We start from the raw sequence: 24,409 nt of genomic DNA on the forward strand, positions 1-24,409 counted from the left end.
TGGTAGTTTAAGACAAATCATTGGTTTGTTGTAACAGGTCAGGGCATGAACACCTTGTTTAATGTGGAGCAGTCTTTGTTCCAAGCCTATGCTATCACCATTCCCCAACTCTTTCTCTGATACATGGACAACTCACTGTTGTCCCCCACTTGCCCATTTTCACCTTTGGTACTACTTGCTACTCCACTCTCAAGTTCATGTGTGCTATTTTTGTCACTTCCCTTTTCTGGGTCTCTTTGTCAACGTCTCAGGAGTCAAGCTATCCACTATAATCCCACTGTCTCCTTCAGTTACTAACGCTACAGCTTCTCCCACTGTGCCTCTTCTAGGAACGCCTTCCCTTTCTGTCTCCACCCCGTCTGTTCTCAAGATAAGGCCTTCCATTACAGGACATCTGAAATGTGCTCCTTTTCCAGGAAGTCAGAATCAGGTTCATCATCACCAGCATGTGTCACAAAATTTGTTAACTCAGCAGCAGCAGCTCAATGCAATATATAATATAGAAGAAAGGGGAAAAATAATAATAAATAAGCAAATCAATTACAGTATACATATATTGAATAGATTAAAAATCGTGCAAAAATTCAGAAATAGTATATATTTTAAAAAGTGAGGTAATGTTCACAGGTTCAATGTTCTTTTAGGAATTGGATGATAGAGGGTAAGAAGCTGTTCATGAATTGCTGAGTGTGTACCCTCAGGATTTTGTACCTCCTACCTGATGGTAACAGTGAGAAAAGGGCATGCCCTGGGTGCTGGAGGTCATTAATAATGGACGCTGCATTTCCCTTCTGTTGAGTTTGCTGGAGCCTCCTCTTACTTCCTCTTTCTCAGACTTTTGCTCTCACCTTACATTGCTCCAGTCAGAACAGAGAGAGTTCACCGGATATTTCATCCTACTAGCCTCCACATTCAATACCATCTTTTGTCATTTCTGCAATCTGAAGCAGGATTCAACCACTATCCACATCTGCTCCCATCCACCCCCACCCCTTTCTGACTTCCACAGGGACTACACCCTTTATGACTCCCTGAACTGTTCATTCCTTCCCACCCTTCTCTGATTCTGGATAATTTCTTTTGCAACTGCAGTCTGTGCAACTCTTGCTCCTGGAGTTCCTCCCACACCACCATCCAGGGATTGAAACAGATCTCCCATGGGCTCAAAGCTTCATATTCATCTCCTCCTCCTTTGTATTCAGTGCCCCTGAAACTCCGTCTCGCTGTACACCAACAAGTCCAAGCACAGGTTAGGCAAACGATTTACACGGTCCCATTCTCTATTTGCAGTAGACGTACTGAACTCCCAAATACAAGTCTCTTCTACTCATAAAAATTCAAAATAAAGTTATTATTGAAGTACCATTTACAACCCTGAGATTCCTTGTCTTGCAGGCATACTCAATAAATCCATAATAGAATCAGTGAAAGACCACACCAACCTGGGCATTCAACCAGTGTGCAAATACAAAAAGAAAGGAATAATAAATTAAGCAATGAATTTTGAGAAAATGAGTAGGAGTCCTTCCAAACTGACCATAAGACATGGGAACAGGATTAGACCATTTGGCCCATCGAGTCTGCTTAGCCATTTCATCACAGCTAATCCATTTTCCCTCTCAGCCCCAATCTTCCTTCTCCCATGACATGAGATGAATCCAAATTAACTCCCTTTCCATTCCCACATTGACCTGTCTAACCTCTGAATTCTTCACTGCCAATATAAGCTGGAAAATCAGCACCTCATATTCCACCTATTCCACTTGTGTGGTCCTTAAGACAAAGGAGAAGAATTAGTCCATTTGGGCCATTGTGTTTGCTCTATAATTCCATCATGGCTGATCTATTATCACTCAGAAAACCATTCTACTGTCTTCTTCCCTTAACCTTTGACACCTTTTCTAATCAAGAACCTGTCAACTTCCACTTTCCTCTAAGCTGGAACAGAGAGTCTCCAAGTATCGAACACGACTTTCTAAATCTTCAGAAGTCGAATCAATGCGAGATAGGTGTTCGGCATGCTTGTCCACTTTATCGTTGATCCGATCCAGTTTGTCTTCCAACTGTTTGAAAGCGGTTTTAAATTCCTTTAAAATTTCATCTCGGAGCTTTCCGAGTGCAACCAGGGTCTCGTCTGAGGAAGCCATAGCTTCCTTTCTCCCGGATTTAGATTTGTAAGTTAGATATGTTCACAGGCAGGTAAGAGATACCGAAAAAATTCCTAACTAAGGTTTAAAAAATGGAGACATTTAGTGCAAAGATAGCGACAGTAACGGAACAAAAGTTCGGAACAGCTAAACAATCGCCATCTTACCGGAAGTCCCCAACTTCCACTTTAAATATACTCAATGACTTGGCCTCCACAGCCATCTATGGCAATGAATTACTTCAATTTACCACCTTCTGGCTAACGAAATGCCTCCTCATCTCTGTTCTAATGGTAGTTTTCGGTCGCATGTGGGTCAGTGGTTGGCTTGGGGAGATGCTAAAGGATGAGGAAGCAGTGCCTGGGAATGGACCTTAGAGAACCCATGACAGCTACCATGCGGGTGCAGGAAGGGAAGTTAGTGAGAATAGGATTGAATGGTTTCTTGTGCAAGATCTTGAAGCATGCGTAAGGAGAGTGTTTGAGCTGTGGGGGAGGGGGAGAAGCTTTCAATCTGAATAAAAACACTTTGTTTAGTCTAATTTGAATGTTGAAAGAAAATCTGATTTGGTATGTTCGGAAAGATCAATTGAATGTGAAATTATTTTCTATGGTTTCAAGTAGGTCTATATAAACTGATTTATTAGACCTAGTATTTGTTTAGAAATTGCACAATAAACATATAATAGATAGCTTTATGATCACAAGGGCCTGGATATTAATTTACAGCCTGATTTGTATTTTGCAGACATATCTGCCACTTTATGCACAAAGTTCCATTTCCTTCTCCTCAAAGACCGAGGATTCTTGTGCAGGTGGGTGTCTGTTTAATTAATATTCTTAGCAAAGATATATTGCCGTGCAGTAAATCTCTGATTGCATTAAAGCTGGAAAATTTTATGGTTTGGCACATTGATGAAAGTACATTCCAAGTACGCTGGATTGATTTTAATAAACATGAAATCATTTTGGAATGCAATGAGCTATTCTGTTAGGTGGATCTGTATTCCTTGGCGTTTAGAAGAATGATGGGTGATATTATTAAAGCAAATAACATCCAAAGGTGGCTTAGTTGTGGGGACCTTTTCACTAATAGGAGAATTGCAAACAAGGGGACAGTCATTTAAAAGCAAGGTATATGGAAATTCCTTCACGTAGAGCCTGGTCCTTCTCTGAAATTCTTTTCTCGAGAATTGTGGAGGCTAAAGCAATGAAAGTATTTAAAATGGAGGCAAATAATTTTTGGAAAGATGGGGATTAAGGGCTCTGTAGATTTACCACAGAGAAGCTGAGCCCAGGGGAGAAGGCCATGATTAAACTGAATGTGGGGCATGCTGAAGGAACCAGGTGGCATCATTCTTTGTTCTAGGTGATTGGTAAAATCTCGGGTGTAATTCAAAAGCATTTACTGATGACAAAAATAAGCTGAAGTTGTCTGGTGGTGAGAGAAGTGCTTTTGGGAATAATGGAGCAGAGAGACAGACTTTGCTGGGACATGATTTGCAGCTGTGAAAGTGTGCAGAATGTTACTCTTACCTTTCCTGTTACAGCTATCGCCTCATGACCACTTAATGCTCTGCCAACCTGTTTCCTCACCACTTCCATTAAGGTAAGTATAATTCAGCCCTGGTTTAATTTTATTACATTTGAAGTGTATTTCTTCCTTTTTACCACTCCCAAGTCAGCAAGAACGGGAAAGAATCAGTCACTAGCTAGAAGAGTAAAATGACAGATTTTTTTTCCAATGTTCAGAGTACTTTGCACAGTCTGTGAATATAAACTAATTTAAGTGACTGAATTCAAATTCACATACTGCCATGGTGGGATTTTACAGATTTCTCTGCTTCAGAGTATGCTTTAATATTAACTCCTGTGGTTAGCAGTTTGGGCGACGCTATTATAGCTCGGGGTGTTCCGGAGTTTGGAGTTCAGTTCCAGCGCCATTCTGTAAGGAGTCTGTGTACATCCTCCCCCGGAACAGGTGGATTTTCTCTGGGACCTCTGGTTTCCTCCCGGGTAGGTTAATTGGTCATTGTAAATTCCCTGATTAGATTGGGGTTAATCAGGTTTGGTGGGGTTGCTTTGGTGGTCCACAAGGGCACACTCCGCACTGTATCTCGAAATAAGTAAAAGAGCAGGATAAATGTTGTGAATGTAATCAGTTTATTTGCAAAACTACTGGCAGCTTGTATGCCAGTGTGATAATCCCTCAATGCTTGATTATAGTCTGCAACATATTGTGAAAATAGACAGATTGCATCTCAGCATTAATAATGGGAGATCTTGTATTAACTTATCTGGTCCTCCTTGGGACAGCCACATAGATGATGTACAGCTTCCAGATGAATGCTTTCATGTTTCACAATGCCATGTGCCAGACTATATACAATTGCTATCAGCCCTGCCAGCTAAGTAAAGCTCTGTATAGTCACAGAGCAAAATTGAAGGTTTCCACTAATGCTACTTTCACATCAGATGAGAATATATATAAAAGTCTTCACTGAATTCTGATTGTATCTGTCATTTTACAGCGGTGGTAGTTTCACCACTTTGCTGCAGAACCTGGGCCCTGAGAAGGCAATAACTCTGCTGCTGTATGCAGTGACTGAACACAAAATTCTTATTCACTCCCTTCGCCCAGCTGTGCTGACCAGTGTGGCTGAAGCACTTGTTTCTGTAAGTATCACTTGTTTTTATAGGAGGTATTTGATTAAGTTATTGCAGAAAGTGGATGTTCATAGTGTAAGAGATATCGATAAGCACTTATAAGACATCAAGCCCTGATGGTGTACCTGGTAGGGCATTGAAAACCTGTGCCAACCAGGAGTGTTCAAGGACATCTTCAATCTCACTCCTGCTTCAGAGGTTCCCACCTGCTTCAAAAATGTGACAATCATACCAGTGTCAAAGAAGAGCAGGGTGAGCTTCCTCAACAACTATCACCCAGTTGCACTCACATCTACTGTGATGAAGTGCCTTAAGACGTAGGTCTGGCTAGAATCAACTCCTGCCTGAGCAAGGACCTGGACCCACTGCAACTTGTCTGTTTCCATGCAGTCTCACTGGCTCTCCATTCAGCCGTGGATCAACTGGATGATGACTATAGCTATATACTTCAGGCTGCAGTTGATTGATTACAGCTCAGCACTCAACATGATCGAACCCTCAGATCTAATCAACAAGTTCAAAACTTGGACCTCTGTAACTCCCTCTGCAACTGGAGCCTTGATTTCCTCAGTCACTGCAGATTAGAAATAACATCTCCTTGCTGGCAATCAACACTGGCACATCTCAAGGATATGTGTTTAGCCCACTGCTCTACTCTCTACACCCACGACTGTGTGGATAGGCGCAGCTCAAACACCATCTATAAATTTGCTGATGACACAACTATTGGCAGAATTTTAGATGGTGATGAGGAGGTGTACAGGAGTGAGATAGATGAGCAGGTTTAGTGGTGTTGCAACAATAACCTTGCCCTCAACACTAGTAATTGATTGTGATCTTCAGGAAGGGGAAGTTGGGGGAATACACATTAGTCCTCATCGTGGGATCAGCAGTGGAAAGTGAGCGGTTTCAAGTTCCTGAGTGTCGACATCTCTGAGGATCTTTTCTGGGTTCAACATTGATGCAATTACAAAGAAAGCCCAAGAAAGGCTAAATTCCATTATGAGTTTGAGGAGTCTTGGCATGTCACCAAAGACTCTTGTACATTTCCATAGGTGTACCATGGAGAGCATTCTAACTGGTTGCATCGCCATCTGGTATGGAGGGGCCACTGTACAGGATCGGAAAAAGCTGTAGAAAGTTGTAAACTCAGGCGGCTCCTTCATGGACACTAGCTTCCCCAGCATCAGGGACACTTTTAAAAGGTGATGCCTCAGGAAGGTTGCATGCACCATTAAGGACCCCCATCATCCAGGACATGCCCTCTCCTCAAGGAGGAGCTACAGGAGCCTGAAGAGAGACACAGCATTTTAAAAACAGCTTCTTCTCTACCATCAGGTTTCTGAATGGACAATGAACTAATGGTCAATGAGTGCATGAAGACTACCTCACTTCATTTGCTGTCTTTTTGCACTACTTAATTTTTTATATATCTTATTGTAATTTATAGATTTTAAAAGTATTGCACTGAACTGCTATTGCAAAACAACAAATCTTACAACATATGCCAGTGACATTAAACTTGATTCTAATTAATTGAATCACTAAAGACAAAGCAATGGTATTTACAAGATTCTGTGCTGTCTTCATGTCAGTGCAACTTCACAGACTGTTGAGAAATTGTGCATTACTAGTGATAACAGAAGGCAGATTATATCAGTGCTAGTATTAAATATTTGAATATTTGGACATGGATAGATGGTTGTCTGCTACCAGGAATCAGGGCATAAATGGTTCTTTATCTGTTTGTCAAAGTTTAATTAATTGTATGCCACGGGGATTGTTGAGTTTCATGCATAAAATGCTGGAGGAACTCAGCAGGTCAGGCAGTATCTATGGAGGGGACTAAATAGAAGGTGTTTCATTGTTGAGTTTAAATATTTTGTAATTTGTGTAAATTACTTGGATATAGGTATGCATCATATGATAGCTCATTGTGCTGCTGACACAAGGATGGACGCAAAAGTTGGTTATGTATGTAGGAAGTGATCAGGAAATGGAGTATAATATGGGAAAATGTGTACTTATCTGTTCCTGCAGGTAAAATAGGAATGAGTATTATCTAAATCAGGGATTCCCAACCTGGGGCCCACAGACCACTTGCTTAATGGTATTGGTTCACGGCATATAAAAGTTGAGAACCCCTGGTCTAAATGGTGAGAAATTGCAGAGCTGTGAGGTACGCAGTTCATAAAGGGCTAGTGTAAAGATGCAGCTCGTCTACTGAGGCTATTTGAGTGGAACTGAGGAATAAGAAAGGGATGTCCACATTAATGGCATTACATTGTAGACCTCCCAGTAGTCGGCGGGATCTAGAGGAGCAAATTTGTAGTGAGATAGCAGACAGTTGCAGAAAAATAAGTTTGTGATAATTGGTTTTAACTTTCCAGATACTGACTGGGACACTCATACTATAAAAGGACTGGATGGAATAGAGTTTGTCAAATGTGTTCATGAAAGTTTGCATAATCTATGACTCACAAAATGTCAATGTTTAATGCAAAAAAGGGAGGTAATGCTCATTTATGCAGGGCATTGGTGAGACCTGTACCTGAAATACTGTGTGCAGCATTAGTCTCCTTAAGGAAAGATGTTAATGTGTTGGGAACGCTTCAAAGAATGCTTGATATCTCAGATGGATGGGTTTACATAAGAGGAGAAGTTAGGCAGGTTAGGCTTTCATGTACTGTAGTTTAGAAGAGTGAGATACAATTTGAGCGATACTTAAAAGATCCTGAGGTATTCTGACAGGTCAGATGTGAAGAAGGTGATTCTTGCTCTGAAAAAATCCAGAGCACTTCACATCAGGGGACACCGATGTAAAATAGAGTGTGGTGAACCCAGAGAGTTATGAGTTTGCAGAAGACTCTCCCTCAAGTGCCAGTGGAATCAGAATTTTTGAATATTTTTAAGATGAGGGTAGATAAATTCTTGATAAGCAAGTTAGTGAAAGGTTGGTATGAGTTGATAGAAAGGCGGAGTTGTTGATACAATCAAAACCACAGTGATCTTTTTTTAATTCAGAGATAGAGCACAATGCAGGTCATGAGAACATAAATAATAGGAGCAGTAGGCCATCTGGCCCATCGAGCCTGCCCTGCCATTCAATAAGATCATGGCTGCTGTGTCCGTAAACTCAGCTCCACCTACCTGCCTTTTCCCCATAACTCTTAAACCAGAGCACCCGGAGTCACAGGGAGAATGTACAAACTCCCCACAGACAGTGGCAGAAATTGAACCCAGGTGGCTGGCACAGTGGCACAGTAATAGCATTGCATTAACCATTATGCTACCATGCTCTGCCATCTTGTTAAATAGGGGAGCATTCTTGAAAGGCTAGGAGACTGACTCCCATTCCTAATCTGTATGTTCCTAACTTGTCAGGTTTTGGTTTTATTTTGCCAGAGGCCGTATCATTTTATTTAAAATTACCCATAATAATGTCTGTAAAGATTAGAACTTAGGTTTACAATATATATAACAATTAGATGAATTTAAAATGTGGATATAAATTTTTAAATTGTGATGGAAATCTTTGTGTAGATTTCAATCTGGAGTTGGCAAAGGATTATTGTTGCAATCATTAAGATATTTGATTGTTGAACGTGTAGTTTTTCATTGATTTTATTGTATTTCTCTGTACTACTGTGAATGTCTGCAAGAAAATGAATTTCAAAGTATTATATGGTGATTTATGCCTTCATAAATCAAAATATGGAGTACAGGAGTTGGGATGTTATGCTGAAGTTGTATATGGTGGTTTGGCCTAATAAGTATTACGTGGAGTTCTGGTCACCTACCTACAGGAAAGTTGCCAATAAGCTTGAGAGAGTGATATATACTGTATGCACTTTGATAACAGATTTACTTTGAACTTTGCCAGAGTGCCTCTCCTGCAGACTGTTGTGAGCTGTGTTAGCAAATTGTTCCATGGGCTCTGGCTGCCATAGCCTGTTTGATTATTCTTCATGCTGTTCCACACAGTAATCCTGGGTGGGCTGGTACATAGGCGGGTTGGGTGAGGTCTTCATTAAATCAAGCCCAGAAATCTTTCAGCCACTGCAGTGTTACCATCTGGAACTGTGATCCTCTCTGGTGGCTGCCAGATGTGCAGAGGCCGCTCCAGGGATTCGTTTTGGCAACATGACAAACATGTGCATCTGGAACCTTCTCACCATGTTTCTTGAACCAAATGTAGAGAGACACAAGTTGAGAGCTCAGCCAACACACTTGATGTCTCTTACGCTGTATATGGAGGCAAACAATTTTAATAGCTTATGTTTTGACATTTCCAGTCAAAGGATATTGAAAATGTAAACTGATTGCGCATATAAGACCATAAGATATAGGAGCAGAATGAGGTCATTTGATCATGGCTCATTTATTTTCCATCTCAACCCCATTCTCCTGCCTTCTTTCCATAACCTTTAATGCCCTCCCTATTTAGCAAGAACCAAGCTGGTGTCCGAAACAGTTCACAATACTCCACATGCAATCTGACCAATGCCTTATAAAGCCTCACTCAGCATTATATCCTTGCTTTAAAATCATAGTCATCTTGAAATAAATGCAAACATTGCACTTACTTTGCTTACCACCAATTCAGACTGCAAGTTAACCTCTGGAGAATCCTGCATTAGGACTCCCAAGTCCCCTTGCACCTCTGATTTCTGAATTTACTTCCCGTTTAGAAAATAGTCTTTCCCTTGATTCCTTCCACCGGAGTGCACTGAAGGAATGGTGATGTACTGTTTTTCCAGTTGGGATGGGAGGGAAGCCTGCAGGAAGCAGTATTCACTCCTCTGCAGCTGTTGCCCTTGTCCTTGATGGAGGAGTCATGGGTTTTGGCAGTTGATGTGGAAGCAGCCGAGATGAGCATCAGCCCTTCATATTGTCAGCTGTTTACTTGACAGCCACTGTGTGTCAATGGCAGAGAGAATGAGCATTTGGGTGGTTGTGATGCCACTTGTGCGGACTTGGCGGTCCAGCATGCTGTTCAAACTGCACACATCAGAAAACCAGGAGGTTCTGACATACTCCTGGCTGGTGCATTGTGAATGGGAAAAGGCTTTGGAACGTCTGTGAGAGAGTCACTTACCATAAATACCTTCAAAGAGTCTTTCACATTTGGAAATTTTTGTCTGTGCTTTGAACTATTAAGAGGTGTGAATGAGTGTGATCCCAGATAGATAGATAGTGATCCCATTGATGGCATAGATAGCCTCTGATTTCTATCCATAAATGCAAGAGATTCTGCAGATGTTGGAAGAACACACACAAAATGCTGTAGGATCTCAGCAGGTCAGGCAGCAGCTGCGGAGAGGAATGAACAGTTGACATTTTGGGTCATAAACAAGAGAAAATCTGCAAATACTGGAAATCCAAGCAACCCCCACAAAATACTGGTGGATTCGGCAGGTCAGCCAATATCTAAGGAGAGTAAAGAGCAGTTGACGTTTCTGGCCAATACCCTTCAACAGGACATGACCTAAAATGTACAGTTGACACTTCAGGCCGAGACCTTTCAGCAGGACTGGAGAGCAAAAGATGAGGAACAGATTAAAAAGGTAGGGGAGGGGAGAGAGAAACACAAGGTGATAGGGTGAAACCTGGAGGGGGAGGGATGAAGTAAAGAGCTGGGAAGTTGGATGGTGAAAGGGATACAGGGCTGGAAAAGGGGGAGTCTGATTGAAGGCCATGAAAGAAAGCAAAGGGGTAGGAGCATCAGGGGGAGGCGATGGGCAAGCAAGGAGATGAGATGAGAGAGGGAAAAGGGGGTGGGGAATGGCGAAGTGAGGTGGGGAACATTACCGGAAGTTGGAGAAATCAGTGTCTATGCCATCAGATTGGAGGCTACCCAGATGGAATATAAGGTGTTGTTCCTCCAACCTGAGTGTGGCCTCATCGTGACTGCAGAGGAGGCCATGGATTAACATATCGATATGGGAAGTGGAATTAAAATGGATGACCACTGAGAGATCCCGCTTCCCCGAGCGGTCGGAATGTAAGAGTTTGACTAAACGGTCTCCCAATCTTTGTTGGGTCTTACTGATATACAGAAGGCTGCACTGGATACAGTAGATGACCCCAACAAACTCTCGGGTGAAGCGTTGCCTCACCCGGAAGGACTGTTTGGAGCCCTGAATGGTAGTGAGGGAGGAAGTGTAGGGGCAGGTATAACAAAGACTTGTTCTTGCAAGCGGAACAAGTGCTACACCTGTCTTACACCTGCTCCTTCATTACCATTCAGGGCCCTAAAAAGTCCTTCCTGGTGAGGTGGTCTTTCAGTTGTGAGTCTTTTGGGGTCATATACTGTGTCCGGTGTTCCTGGTGTAGCCTCCTGTGTGTCATCGAATATAGAAATTTACAGCACATTACAGGCCCTTCAGCCCACAATATTGTGCCGACCATGTAACCTACTCTAGAGACTGTCTAGAATTTCCCTAGTGCATAGCCCTCCATTTTTCTAAGTTCCATGTACCTATCTTAAGAGTCTCTTAAAAGACCCTGTTATATCTGCTTCCACCACCGTCGCTGGCAGTGCATTCCACGCACTCACCACTCCCTGTGTGAAAAACTTAGTCATGACATCCCCTCAGTACCTGTTTCCAATCACCTTTTAAAACTATGCCCCCTTGTGTTAGCCCTGTCAGCCCTGGGGAAAAAATCCCCTGGCTATCCACACAATCAATGCCCCTCATTTTATACACCTCTATCAGGTCACCTCTCATCCTCTATCGCTCCAAGGGAAAAAGGCCAAGTACACTCAACCTTATATTGAAGAGGCCCGGCGTAGATTGGGAGACTGCTTCAAGCACCTATGCTATGCTCACAGGTTCAAAGGTCAAGTTTAAAGTCAGAGAAATGTATACAATATACATCTTAAAATGCTTTTTCTTCGCGAAACATCCACAAAAACAGAGAAGTGTCCCAAAAGATGAACGACAGTTAAACGTGAGAACCCCTAAGTCCCCCCCCCCGCTCCCACTCCCGTGCATAAGCGGCAGTGAGCGTCTATCCCCTTCCCCCCACCAGCAAAATTAAATGTATGTCGGTACAATCACCAAGCCCAGTTACCCCAGAAGTTTCGCATTTCATCTGAATTCCACAACCCACAGGTTCTTTCTCCCTGGCAAGGGAGAGGGAGGTGTGCCCCATTTTCACAGCGGGTGGGAGACATAACAGCAGCCCACTGGTTTACGATCTTAAAAGTCCATTTAGTTGCTTTTTCCAAGCTCTGTGTCCAAAAATTACAAAGACCTCAGGTCTTCAGGTCCACATTGAAAGATTTTCCGGCCTCCTCGACGACATGAGCTTCTGGCCGTGACACCGACTCTTGATCCACCCGTCTCCAGAGCCCCGAGATCTTAGACTTCCAAACACGATCGAGACTCTCAGGCCAAACCCTTGGCCTGTCGAATAGCGGCCAGTCATGGAACCCATTCCCGCAAAGAACCGAAGCTTGCGTGTAACTCCAGGTCAGGGTCTTCAAAAGAACCCTGAAAGGAAAAAATAAAGATATTAAAGGTAGAAATAGAGCTGTTTCCGAAGATGCAAGCAAAGGAGTCGCTGTTAAGCGCCATCATTCCTCCTAAACAGAAGAAGCAGGATTTCCTAGTGGCTACCCATTTTAATTCCACTTCCCATTCCCATTCCAATATGTCAATACATGGCCTCCTCTACAGTTGCAATGAGGCCACGCTCAGGTTGGAGGTATAACACCTTGTATTCTGTCTGGGTAGCCTCCAACCTGATGGCATGAACATCAGTTTCTCAAACTTCCGGTAATGGCTCCCCCTTCTCCTTCACTACTCTCCTTCCCCTTTTCCCTCTCTCACCTTATCCCTTTGCCTGCCCATCACCTCCCTCTGATGGTCCATCCCCCTTTCTTTCCTATCCCTATCACCTTGCGTTTCTCTCTCCCCTCCCTCATTTTTAAAATCTACTCAGCTTTTTCTCTCCAGGCCTGCCGAAGGGTCTCGGCCAGAAATGTCAACTGTTCATTCCTCTCCATAGATACTACCTGAGCTGCTGATTCCGCCAGCATTTTGGTCTATAGCCATGGTGTTTATGAGCTTGTCCAGTTGAGTTTTTGAGCTTTAGTGACTCTTGGGTTGTTGATGATGGAGGATTAAACCATCATTTAACCGTCATTTAATGTCAGGGCAGGTGGTTAGAATTCCTCGGAGTTGGTTGTTGCACAACATGAGGCTATTTTTCCTTATCAGCCATGCATATTACTCAGGTTTTCTGCAAGCAGCCACAGATTGTGTCATGATACATAAATCATTACAGTATGCATTAAGGACCTTCCCTACCTTCCCTGACTCCAGGCACTCGTTTCAGCTTTTATAACTGATCAGTTCTTTAGACCTCCTCCTGTTCTTTACATACATATAAAATATCTTAAGAGTTTTACTTAGTCCACCTCAGCAAGGCCTTCTTGTATCCTCTTTTAGCTCTCCCAAGTCCATTATTGACCTACTTACTGGCTACCTTGTAATTCACTAGCTGACTGTAAGTCTTTGTTAATGTATAGTTTCACATAAATTCTATTGAATTTCTTTATTTTCCTACAAATGCCGACAGGAACATCAATGTCATATATGGTATCATACACATATTTTGGTAATAAATGTACTTTGACTTTGAATCAAGAGCCCTGCCTGATCCCTGTTTCCAAAACCTGAAGTTTGCTTCCACCTTCCTCTTGTCTAGATGTTCTACCTCTCATCGACCTTGGTTTCTTTGCCCTGCTATTTATTCCCTGCCTCAAAGGGATCAACCTATCTAGAGCCCTATACAAGTGCTCCATAAAAAACTTCCGCATTTTCATTGTGCATTTCTCTGAATACATCTGTTCCCAATTTATGCTCTCAAGTTCTTGTCTAATGGCATCATAACTTACCCTCCCTCAATGAAATGCTTTCCTATTACCATCTGCTCCTATCAGTGTCCTAGGCTATGATAAAGAAAATCTTTTTAAAAAAACACATTTTTTAAGATTACTGCTAGTATATTGCACTTTATCTGTGGGTTTCAATTCAGACTACTTGGATCCATAAAAGATGTTGACGTACTTCCTGTTGTCTTGTTTCTGGAATAAGTATTGTGGTCTAACTTGAGTTAGTTGCACAACATTCCTTCAATTTTAAGCTCAAGAGATTCTGCAGATGCTGGGAATCCAAAGCAACATACATAAAATGCTGGAGGAACTCAGCAGATCAGGAGGCATTTATGGAAAAGAGTAAACAGTTGATGTTTCAGGCTGACACTCTTCTTCAGGACTGGAAAGGAAGGGGGAAAACGCTAGAATAAAAACGTGGAGAGAGGGAAGAAGGTTAGCTAGAAGGTGATGTGTGAAACCAGGTGGGTGGGAAAGATAAACAGCTGGAGATGAAGGAATCTGATAAGACAGTAGAGTGGACAAGGGGAGGAAAGCACCCAGGAGGAGGTGATAGGCAGGTGAGAAGAGGTAAGAGGCCAGTGTGGGAAATAGAAGAAGAGGAGGGGGGAGGGATTTTTGTTCGCTGAAAAGAGAAATCTATATTCATGCCATCAGATTGGAGGCTACCCAAACAGAGTACACCCTGAGGGTAGCCTCATCATGCCTCAAGGTGAGACCATGGATCAACATGTTGGAATGGAAATCAGGATTAAAATGTTGAGCACTGGGAAGTTCTGCTTCAGGTGGATGAAGCAGAGGCACTTGACCAGCGGTCCCCCGTTTACGGCGGAAGTCACCAATGTAAAGGAGCCTGCTTTGGGAGCACCAGCTACAGTAATCAACCTCAGCAGATTTGCAGGTGAATGGGCAGGTGTAGCACTTTGGCCGCTTGCAGGGTTAAGTGCTGGGCCGGAGTTAGTGGGGAGGGATGAATGAACAAGGGAATCACAGAAGGAGCGATCCCTGCAGAAAGTGGAAGTTGGGGAGAGGTAAAGATGTGTTAGGTGGTAGGATCCCTTTAGAGAGATGGTGAGTGGAGAATATTGTGTGGGATACGGAGACTCATGGGGTAGAAAGGTAAGGACAAGAACTCTATCACTGTTAAGGCAGCAGGAAGATGGGCTGAGTGTGGATGTCCAGGAAATGGAGGAGATGCAGATGAGGAAAGTATCATTGGTGGAGGAAGGGAAACCCCATTCTTTCAAGGAGAAAGGAAAGGAAAGCCTCATCCTGGGAATTTCACTCTTGAAGACCCTGACCTGGAGTAACACGCTGACTACGGTTCTTTGCGGGAATGGAACCTGCTCTCAGGGTTCCACAGTCGGCCGCTATTCAGCATGCCGAAAGCTTGGCCTAAGATTTCAGCTCGGATTCGGAAGCCTGGGATCTCGAGGAACTGGAGATGGGCGGATCAAGGGTCGGTGTTGCCACAGGAGATCCATGTGTGGTTGAGGGAGTCAGAACATCTGTGTGCCTGGGGACCCGGGATCCTTGTGATCTTCAGGCACGGAGCTCAGATAAAGTGACGTAACTGACTTTTAACATCATAAACCAGCGAGTTGTTTGTTATCTCTCTCCACTCATTGGAAAATGGAGTCACCTCTTCCTTCCTTATTAGGAGAGAGAGCGCCTGCAGCATGTTGAATTATCAGGTGAACAATGTAGTCTTTGGGGTAACTGCAAATCTGTGTCTTTGCTATTGCCTTGCTCACAATTGAGTGCTGGTAGCGGGTGTGCTTTACTTTTGCCAGTGGTGGGGGGGAATTGTTGCTCGCTGCCGCTTATGCGAGGGAGGGAGGGGAGTTGGGGGGCACTTTGGGGTTCTAACATTTAACTGTCGTTCATTCTTGGGGCAGTTCTCTGTTTTCGTGGATGTTTGCGAAGAAAAAGCATTTCAGGGTGTGTATTGTATACATTTCTCTGACATTGAATTGTACCTTTGAAACCTTTGAATTTGCTTGTGCCACCAGGGAGATGCTTTATATTGATCTCTTTGATGGAATACTAAGGAGACGGCAAAATCTTCTAGAGGTTATAATATCTGAGATGTCATAAAAGGCTAGAGAGACCAAACAAAAGTTATGGACTATTTTTGAACTCATGGACCAGACAACTACTGCTTCAGCAGCTGTTTTTTATCACTGCCTTTATGTGCAATCTATTTTATGTAGTTTAGAGAAGTAGAGAGTACTATAACCCATAAAAACTTTAAATGACAACTCCTATGATTTCACCTAAAATTCCTAAAACCTGAGACAACATGGTGATTCATATTAATTGTTCGCTTAAATGCGCAGATCTTTCTGGCTATAAAAAATGATCCTTGTGTATTTGGGAAAGATTTTAACAATGAAATGTTAGATTGTAGTTTTGAAGTTTTCACTTTCAATTACTTTCTGTGAGATCTACCAAAGTCCCAACATACAGCTGTTAGAGTCATAGAACACTATAACAGAGAAACAGGCCCTTTGGACCATCTAGTGCAAACCAAACTATTTCTCTGCCTAGTCCCATCAACCTGCACCTGGACCATGACCTTCTATACCCCTCCCATCCATGTAACTATCCAATGTATTTGTATTTGTATTTCTCTTAAATGTTGCAATCAAACCCATGTCCCCCTTAAATATCCAAAGTTCAAAGTAAACTTATCAAAGTATATATATGTCACCATATATAACCGTGAGTTTCATTTTCTTGTGGACATAATAAGTCCATAATAGAATAAAACCATAACAGAATCAATGAAACATTGAACCAAATTAAACCAGTGTGCAAAAGACAACAAACTGTGCAAATAAAAAAAGAAATAATAATAATAATAAATAGATAAGCAAAAAATATCAAACATGAGGTGAGTCCTTGAAAGTGAGTCCATAGATTGTGGGAACAGTTCAATGATGGGGCAAGTGAAGTTATCCCCTATGGTTCAAGACCCTTTCACCCTTAACCCATCACTTCCAGTTCTAGTCCCACCCAACCTCAGTGGAAAAAGTCTGCTTGTGTTTACCTTATCAACTTTCTTTTGTACTTTGAGGAATAAAAAGCTTATGATATATTAATTTCAGAAAATGAGGTTTGTTTCATCCTAGTGAGAATTTGTTGATTTGAGATATTAACTTTCGTTCTCTCTCTATCACTCTTGTCTTACCTGATGGGTATTTTCAGAAATTTATATTTTTATTTTGTATTGCTACAATTTGTAGTGTCTGCATTTTTAAAGATTTGTACGTTTTCACTCAGGTTGTGGGAACACTCTAAGCAGTAGCTCTAGGTAATGTTTTGACATTGGTTGTGCTTTGATACAATGAATACTTTTTTTATTTTTACTGCATTTCTGAAAGTATGTTGATTTTACTGTGGTTCTTTACATACAGATGATATTTCCATTCCATTGGCCGTGTCCGTATATTCCTCTGTGCCCTTTGGCTCTGGCAGATGTCCTTAGTGCCCCTTGCCCCTTCATTGTAGGGGTTGACTCCCGCTACTTTGATCTGTATGATCCTCCAAGTGATGTAAGCTGCGTGGACCTAGACACTAACACCATCTCTCAGTAAGATTTTGACATATACAATTAAATTGTAAAATGTGGTTTTTGTTTATTAGTTGAGTTGCAAAATAGTAATTATTTGTATTGCACTGTACTGTTGTCAGAAAACAACACATTTCATATCATGTGTCAGTGATAATAAACCTGATTTTTATCTTGACTCTCCTCTGCACAGCAGCACCTCTCTTTCCAATTATTGTGTGACTGGCACACATTATTTATTGAAATAATTTTAAAAGCTTCTGATCCACTGCTGGAGCTAATGGAAAGAATTACCAGTGTTTCTCTGCAAAAGCCCCAGTTTCCAGCACTGGCTTGTTCTTTGAATTGATGGATGCTTTTCCTACCTGCCGCCTGAGCTGCTGGCTGCCCCTCACACTGATGGACTGCACCTACGCTGCCCCCCCCCCCCCACCGCTGGCTGTGGGTTCATGTTCAAGCTTGTGAGAACTCGGCTACTGCGATATCTAGACTTTAGAATTAAATTCATTTAAGTGTTTTTATTGATTCTGTGGTGATTTTTAATTTTTGTAAGAATAAAAGATCAATAATTGTAATATTTTTACTATAATCTTGACAGGTGCCTTCACTACTTACTGTCCAAAAATATGTCTGTCTACCCTAGCCTGAGATACAGATTTTTGGACCATTAGAGAATCAGATGTTATGGAGAACAAGAAGGACTGTGCTAAATTAAACCACAATTCAGTGGAACAGAATTAGGTCATTCAGCCCATCAATTTTGATCTGCTATTCAATCATGGCTGATTTATTTTCCCTCTCAATCCCATTCTCCTGATCAGCATCGATCTTCTTGAATAGAGAAGACTAAAGGATACTTGTAGCCAACATTTTTCTTAAGATATTTGTACCTAACTGATCTTTCAATTAATGTGCAGATAATATCAATTGGTTATTTTTTTAAATTACATTAATCAAGTGCTTTACTGATGATGAAGTCACAACCCCAATTCATAGTTCGTTGTCTCTATTATTGTAATTTGCCAATCAGCATGTACTGTACATTTATTTTCATTTCAGAGTTTTTTCTTCAATTTGCTGTCAGTTACTGTGTTCTTGCAGTGCTCTTTAATTTTACGAATACTAAAAGTAATATTGTGATGATGTTTCAAAATTTACTTGCTGTGTATTTGTGTCCAAGGTATGTATTTAAAAGTTTATTCTTTCAGAACTGATGACAGGAAAAGCCTTACATGGAAAGTACTTCCAAAGAAAGCCTGTAAAAATCTGATCAACTCTTTAAACAACATTTATGAACAGCTGGCTGAGAGTAAGTGCCTTATGAACTCTTTAATGCTGTAATTTGTCCTTTTTCTAGAAAGGTACAGATCCTTCAGCCCACAATGTTATGCCAACCCTTTCACCTACTTCAAGTTAATCTAATCCTTCCCTCCTGCTTAGCCCTCACTTTTTTTTATTTCATCAATGTCTCTTGAATGTCCCTAATGTTTTTGCCTCTACCAGCACCCCTTGCAGCCCGTTCAATGTACCTGCCACTTTGTGTTTAAAGAAAAAACCTAGTTCTGACGTCCCCTCTGTAGTTTCCTCTAAACACCTTAAATTATGTCCTCGTGCTATCGCTACTGCCACTCTGGGATAAACGGGCACACTGGCTGTCCTCTCTGTATATTATTCTTTACCATCATATGCACTACTCTCAAGTTGCCTCTCACTCAACTTCACTGCAAAGCGAAAGGCCCTGGCTTGTTCAGCTTTTCCTCACACTGGTCATGCTTCCTAATCCAGGCAGCATTCTGGTAAATCACCTCCGCACCCTTTCGAAAACTTCCACATCCTTCTTATAAGGCGATTAGAGCTGAATGCAATGCTTCCAAGTTTTGTAGAGCAACAACATTACCTCAAAGCTCTTCAACTCAATCCCCTGTCTAACAAAGGCCAACACATCATGCGCCGCCTTAACCATCCTATCAACTTGCATGGCAACTTTGAGGTATCTATGGGCTTGGACCCCAAAATACCTCTCTTCCTTCACAGTGCTGAGAATCCTACCAGTAACCTCATGTAGCCTTCATATTCAACCTGCCAAATAAAATTATTTCACACTTTTTTCCAATTTGAACTCCACCTGCCACTTCTCAGCTCTGCATCCCATCAATCTCTTGTTGTAACCTTCTCTCCTATCCACAACACCACCAACCTTCGTGTCATCTGCAAACTTACTATTCCACCTTCCCACTTCCTCATCTAAGTCATTTGCAGTATTTAAAAAAATCACAAGGAGCAGGGGTCCCAGAACAGATCGCTGCAGACCACCACTAGTCATAGACCTCAGGAATGTGCTCCATCTGCTACCACCTTTGGCGTTCTGTGGGCAAACCAATTCTGAATTCACACATCCAAGTTTCCTTGGATCCCGTGTCCCCTTACTTTCTAAATAAGTGTATCATGGGGAACTTGTACTCTACCTTCATCAGTTTGTTTTGTCACTTCCACAAAAAGTCATTAAGGCTCATGAGGCATGATCTGGCCACTACAAACCCATGCTGACCATCTCTAATCAGACCATGCTTCTCTAAGAATCCTCTTATCCCTATTAACTTTCTGGTAAGACTCCTGTGGCCAGTGAGGATTCAAAGATCATCACAAAAAGTTAGCAATCTCTTCGCTCACTTCCATAGTAACCTGAGGTATGTCCCATCCAATCCAGGGGACTTTCAAACATTCCAGCACATCCTCTTAACCTTGACCTGTTCCAGCACATAAGCTGATCTCACTTTTATCAAGATCCCTCTCTCTTGTGAATACTGATCATTCCTTTTAAAAACTAGTGACTTTCAGATACCATGGAGACCACAGAGTTTTCTGTGCAGCAGCAAGGGATTTTGCCAAATCACTGTCATATCCGCAGTCTTTTGGTCCTGGTAACTCATGAAGTGTAGAGCTGGCTTAGGATCGCCCTGCATGTATCATATATATATCTGGTGTATTTCCAATATCCAGTAATACACATTATATATCGGAATTATTTGAGATTTTAAAAAGGTTCTAGGAAAAGATTCTATGACTATAATTTCATTGAATTGTATAATCCTTATACTTGGTAACACACAAAATACTGGAGGAACTCACCAGGTCAGGCAGCATCTATTGAAAGGAATATAGAGCTAACGTTTTGGACCAAGACCCTTCATTGGACCCTGATCGAGCCCGAAATGTCAACTCTTTATTCCTTTCCGCAACTGCTGCCTGGCCTGCTGAGTTCCTCCGGCGTTCTGTGATTGTTGCTCTGGGTTTCCAGCATCTGCAGAATCTCTTGTGTTTATCCTTATACTTGCCCAAGTTTGTTGACATCAGATGTCCAGTCTGACCACATTAGTTGCTCATGCACTTAAAACAGTTTCTTCTTGATCAAAGCTGCAATTCTTAAATTCACACAGGATGCAGGCATCACCGAGAAACCTATTTCTCTTTGTAATCATCCCAGGCACTGTGGGCCGATATTTTCAGTTTACAGAAATCAAAAACTTGCAGGATATCTTGATTTTTTTAATTGGATACAAAATTCTCAATCAAATTGCTTAGAGTTAGAAGGCCACAGAGCCGATTTGCAATTCGTAATGTGTGTTCAATTTAGCTGAAGCCAGCAAGAGTGTTGTTCAGACTCTTAATAATATGATGGAATTCACTCTGAAATTTGAGAAGGAGAAGCTGAAGTCAGATATATCAGTATTACAGTGGAGTAAAGGGAATTACAGGAGCATCAGAAAGGAGCTAGAGAAAACTGATTGGAAAGCAGGGATGACAACAGAGCAGCAATAGCCAGACTTCTGGGAGCAATATCGAAGGCACGGGATGTATACATCCCATAGACAAAGAAGTATTCTAAAGGCAAGATGGCATAACCCCGTGGCTGACAAGAGAAGTCAAAGTCAACACAAAAGCCAAAGAGAAAGCATAGAATAGAGCAAAAATAATGGGAAGTTGGAGTGTTGGGAAGCTTTTGAAAACCAACTAAAAAGTCAAAGGAAAAGATGGAATACAAAGGTAAGTTAGCCAATAATATTAGAACATGGATCATAGAAATCTACAGCACATTACAGGCCCTTCAGCCCACAATGTTGTGCTGACCATGTAACCAATTCCAGAGGCAACATGAGTGAATCTGCAGATGCTGGAAATAAATTTTTAAAAACACGAAATGCTGGCAGAACTCAGCAGGCCAGACAGTATCTATGGGAGGAGGTAATAATGACGTTTCGGGCTGAAACCCTTCATCAGGAGTGAAGTAACATGGGATGGTCGAGGGGGGATAAGAAGTGGGGGGAGGGATAAAGTAGAGAGCTGGGAAGTGATAGGCTTGGAGGGAAATGGGCTAGGGGGAAGGTGGAGAATTATGGGAAATAAAAGAGAAAGAAAGATAGGGCTGGGGGGAGAGATTATAGTGAGGGGGGAAAAGAGAGAGAAAGAGAACCAGACTAAAATAATAGATAGGGATGGGGGTAAGGGTGGGGTGCAGGGGTATCAGCGGAGGTCAGTGAGTTGGATGTTCATGCCGGCAGGAAGGAGGCTACCTAGGCGGGAGATAAGGTATTGCTCCATCGACCTGCGTGAGGCCTCATCTTGACGGTAGAGGAGGCCATGGACAGACATGCCGGAGTGGGAGTGGTCTGCGGAATTGAAGTGTGTGGCCACAGGGAGATCCCGCCACTGCTGGAGGACCGAGCGCCGGTGTTCGGCGAAACGGTCTCCCAGTCTGCGGCGGGTCTCCCCAATGTATAAATAGATAGATAGATGATAGATAGATACTTTATTCATCCCCATGGGGAAATTCAACTTTTTTCCAATGTCCCATACACTTGTTGTAGCAAAACTAATTACATACAATACTTAACTCGGTAAAAAAAATGTGATATGCATCTAAATCACTATCTCAAAAACCGTTAATAATAGCTTTAAAAAGTTCTTAAGTCCTGGCGGTAGAATTGTAAAGCCTAATGGCATTGGGGAGTATTGACCTCTTCATCCTGTCTGAGGAGCATTGCATCGATAGTAACCCTGTCGCTGAAACTGCTTCTCTGTCTCTGGATGGTGCTATGTAGAGGATGTTCAGAGTTATCCATAATTGACCGTAGCCTACTCAGCGCCCTTCGCTCAGCTACCGATGTTAAACTCTCCAGTACTTTGCCCACGACAGAGCCCGCCTTCCTTACCAGCTTATTAAGACGTGAGGCGTCCCTCTTCTTATTGCTTCCTCCCCAACACGCCACCACAAAGAAGAGGGCGCTCTCCACAACTGACCTATAGAACATCTTCAGCATCTCACTACAGACATTGAATGATGCCAACCTTCTTAGGAAGTACAGTCGACTCTGTGCCTTCCTGCACAAGGCATCTGTGTTTGCAGTCCAGTCTAGCTTCTCGTCTAACTGTACTCCCAGATACTTGTAGGTCTTAACCTGCTCCACACATTCTCCATTAATGATCACTGGCTCCATATGAGGCCTAGATCTCCTAAAGTCCACCACCATCTCCTTGGTCTTGGTGATATTGAGACGCAGGTAGTTTGAGTTGCACCATATCACAAAGTCCTGTATCAGTTTCCTATACTCCTCCTCCTGTCCATTCCTGACACACCCCACTATGGCCGTGTCATCAGTGAACTTCTGCACATGGCAGGACTCCGAGTTATATTGGAAGTCTGATGTGTACAGGGTGAACAGGACCGGAGAGAGTACGGTTCCCTGCGGCGCCCCTGTGCTGCTGACCACCGTGTCAGACCTACAGTCTCCCAACCGCACATACTGAGGTCTATCTGTCAAGTAGTCCACTATCCAATCCACCATGTGAGAGTCTACTCCCATCTCCGTTAGTTTGTGCCTTAAGATCTTGGGCTGGATGGTGTTAAAGGCACTAGAGAAGTCAAGGAATGTAATCCTCACAGCACAACTGACCCCCTCTAGGTGAGAGAGTGATTTGTGCAGCAAATACGTGATAGCATCCTCCACTCCCACCTTCTCCTTATACGCAAACTGAAGAGGATCCTGGGCGTGCCTGGTTTGTGGCCTCAGATTCTGTATTATCAGCCGTTCCATGGTCTTCATCACGTGCGACGTCAAGGCAACAGGTCTGAAGTCATTCAACTCCTTTGGTTGTGGTTTCTTCGGTACCGGGAAAATACAGGATGTTTTCCACTGTCTGGGTACTCTTCTCTGCTCCAGGCTCATGTTGAAGATGCGCTGTAGTGGTTCTCCCAGCTCAGTCGCACAGGCCCTCAGTAATCGTGGGGAAACTCCATCCGGTCCAGCCGCCTTGCTGGTACAGATCTTCCTCAGTTGACCTTCCACCTGTGCAGCCGTAATCCTGGGCGTGGGCAAGGTCTCCTGTGAGTGGCTATTTTCCTGTGAGGGAAGTAAGCCTGGTGTGGATTTCTGCGGTGAGGATGAGATTGAGCTGTCGAACCTGTTGAAGAAGTTGTTCAGCTGGTTCGCTTTCTCCACATCTCCACTTATGTTCGCCCTCCGCTTTGCACCGCATCCGGTGATGATCTTCATCCCATCCCACACCTCCTTCATGCTTTTTTTCTGCAGCTTTTGTTCTAGCTTCCTCCTATACTGCTCCTTTGCCCCCCTTATCTGTACTCTGAGTTCCTTCTGAACTCTTTTAAGCTCCAACCGATCACCATCTTTAAAGGCCCTCTTCTTCTGGTTTAGGAGGCCTTTGATGTGACTAGTGATCCAGGGCTTATTATTGGGATAGCAGCGAACAGTTCTAACAGGGACAACTGCATCCACACAAAAGTTAATATAGTCCGTTGTGCATTCAGTGACCTCCTCAACGCCCCCACAGAGCCCCCCTTGCAGTACATCCCAGTTAGTAGTACCGAAGCAGTCTCTCAGGGCCTGTTCAGTTTCAGGAGTCCACTTCCTAAAAGAGCGTGTGGTAGTGGGATGCCTCATCACAATTGATTTATATCTGGGCTGTAACAAAACCAGGTTGTGATCAGCTTTCCCCAATGAAGGCAGTGGGGATGCACTATATGCCTCCTCTACGTTTGCATACAGTAGGTCAATAGTCCTATTACCCCTGGTGTAGCAATCCACGTACTGGGAGAAAGCAG

General features: G+C 42.8%; 1 protein-coding gene across 9 annotated transcripts in view; it reads left to right on the forward strand.

Annotated features, from left to right (window-relative positions):
* dennd4a (DENN/MADD domain containing 4A) overlaps nucleotides 1–24,409 on the forward strand; it is a 168,414-nt gene that overhangs the window by 59,999 nt on the left and 84,006 nt on the right. For all 9 annotated transcript variants that reach the window (XM_073032736.1, XM_073032739.1, XM_073032742.1 and 6 more), the window contains exons 7-11: nucleotides 2,895–2,961; nucleotides 3,697–3,755; nucleotides 4,678–4,822; nucleotides 17,138–17,313; nucleotides 18,501–18,601. In XM_073032736.1, coding sequence (XP_072888837.1) covers nucleotides 2,895–2,961; nucleotides 3,697–3,755; nucleotides 4,678–4,822; nucleotides 17,138–17,313; nucleotides 18,501–18,601 — 548 coding nt within the window. The remainder of the gene's footprint in view (nucleotides 1–2,894; nucleotides 2,962–3,696; nucleotides 3,756–4,677; nucleotides 4,823–17,137; nucleotides 17,314–18,500; nucleotides 18,602–24,409) is intronic.

This window comes from Hemitrygon akajei, chromosome 30 (genome assembly GCF_048418815.1).
Source record: "Hemitrygon akajei chromosome 30, sHemAka1.3, whole genome shotgun sequence".
Classification (NCBI taxonomy): Eukaryota; Metazoa; Chordata; class Chondrichthyes; order Myliobatiformes; family Dasyatidae; genus Hemitrygon; species Hemitrygon akajei.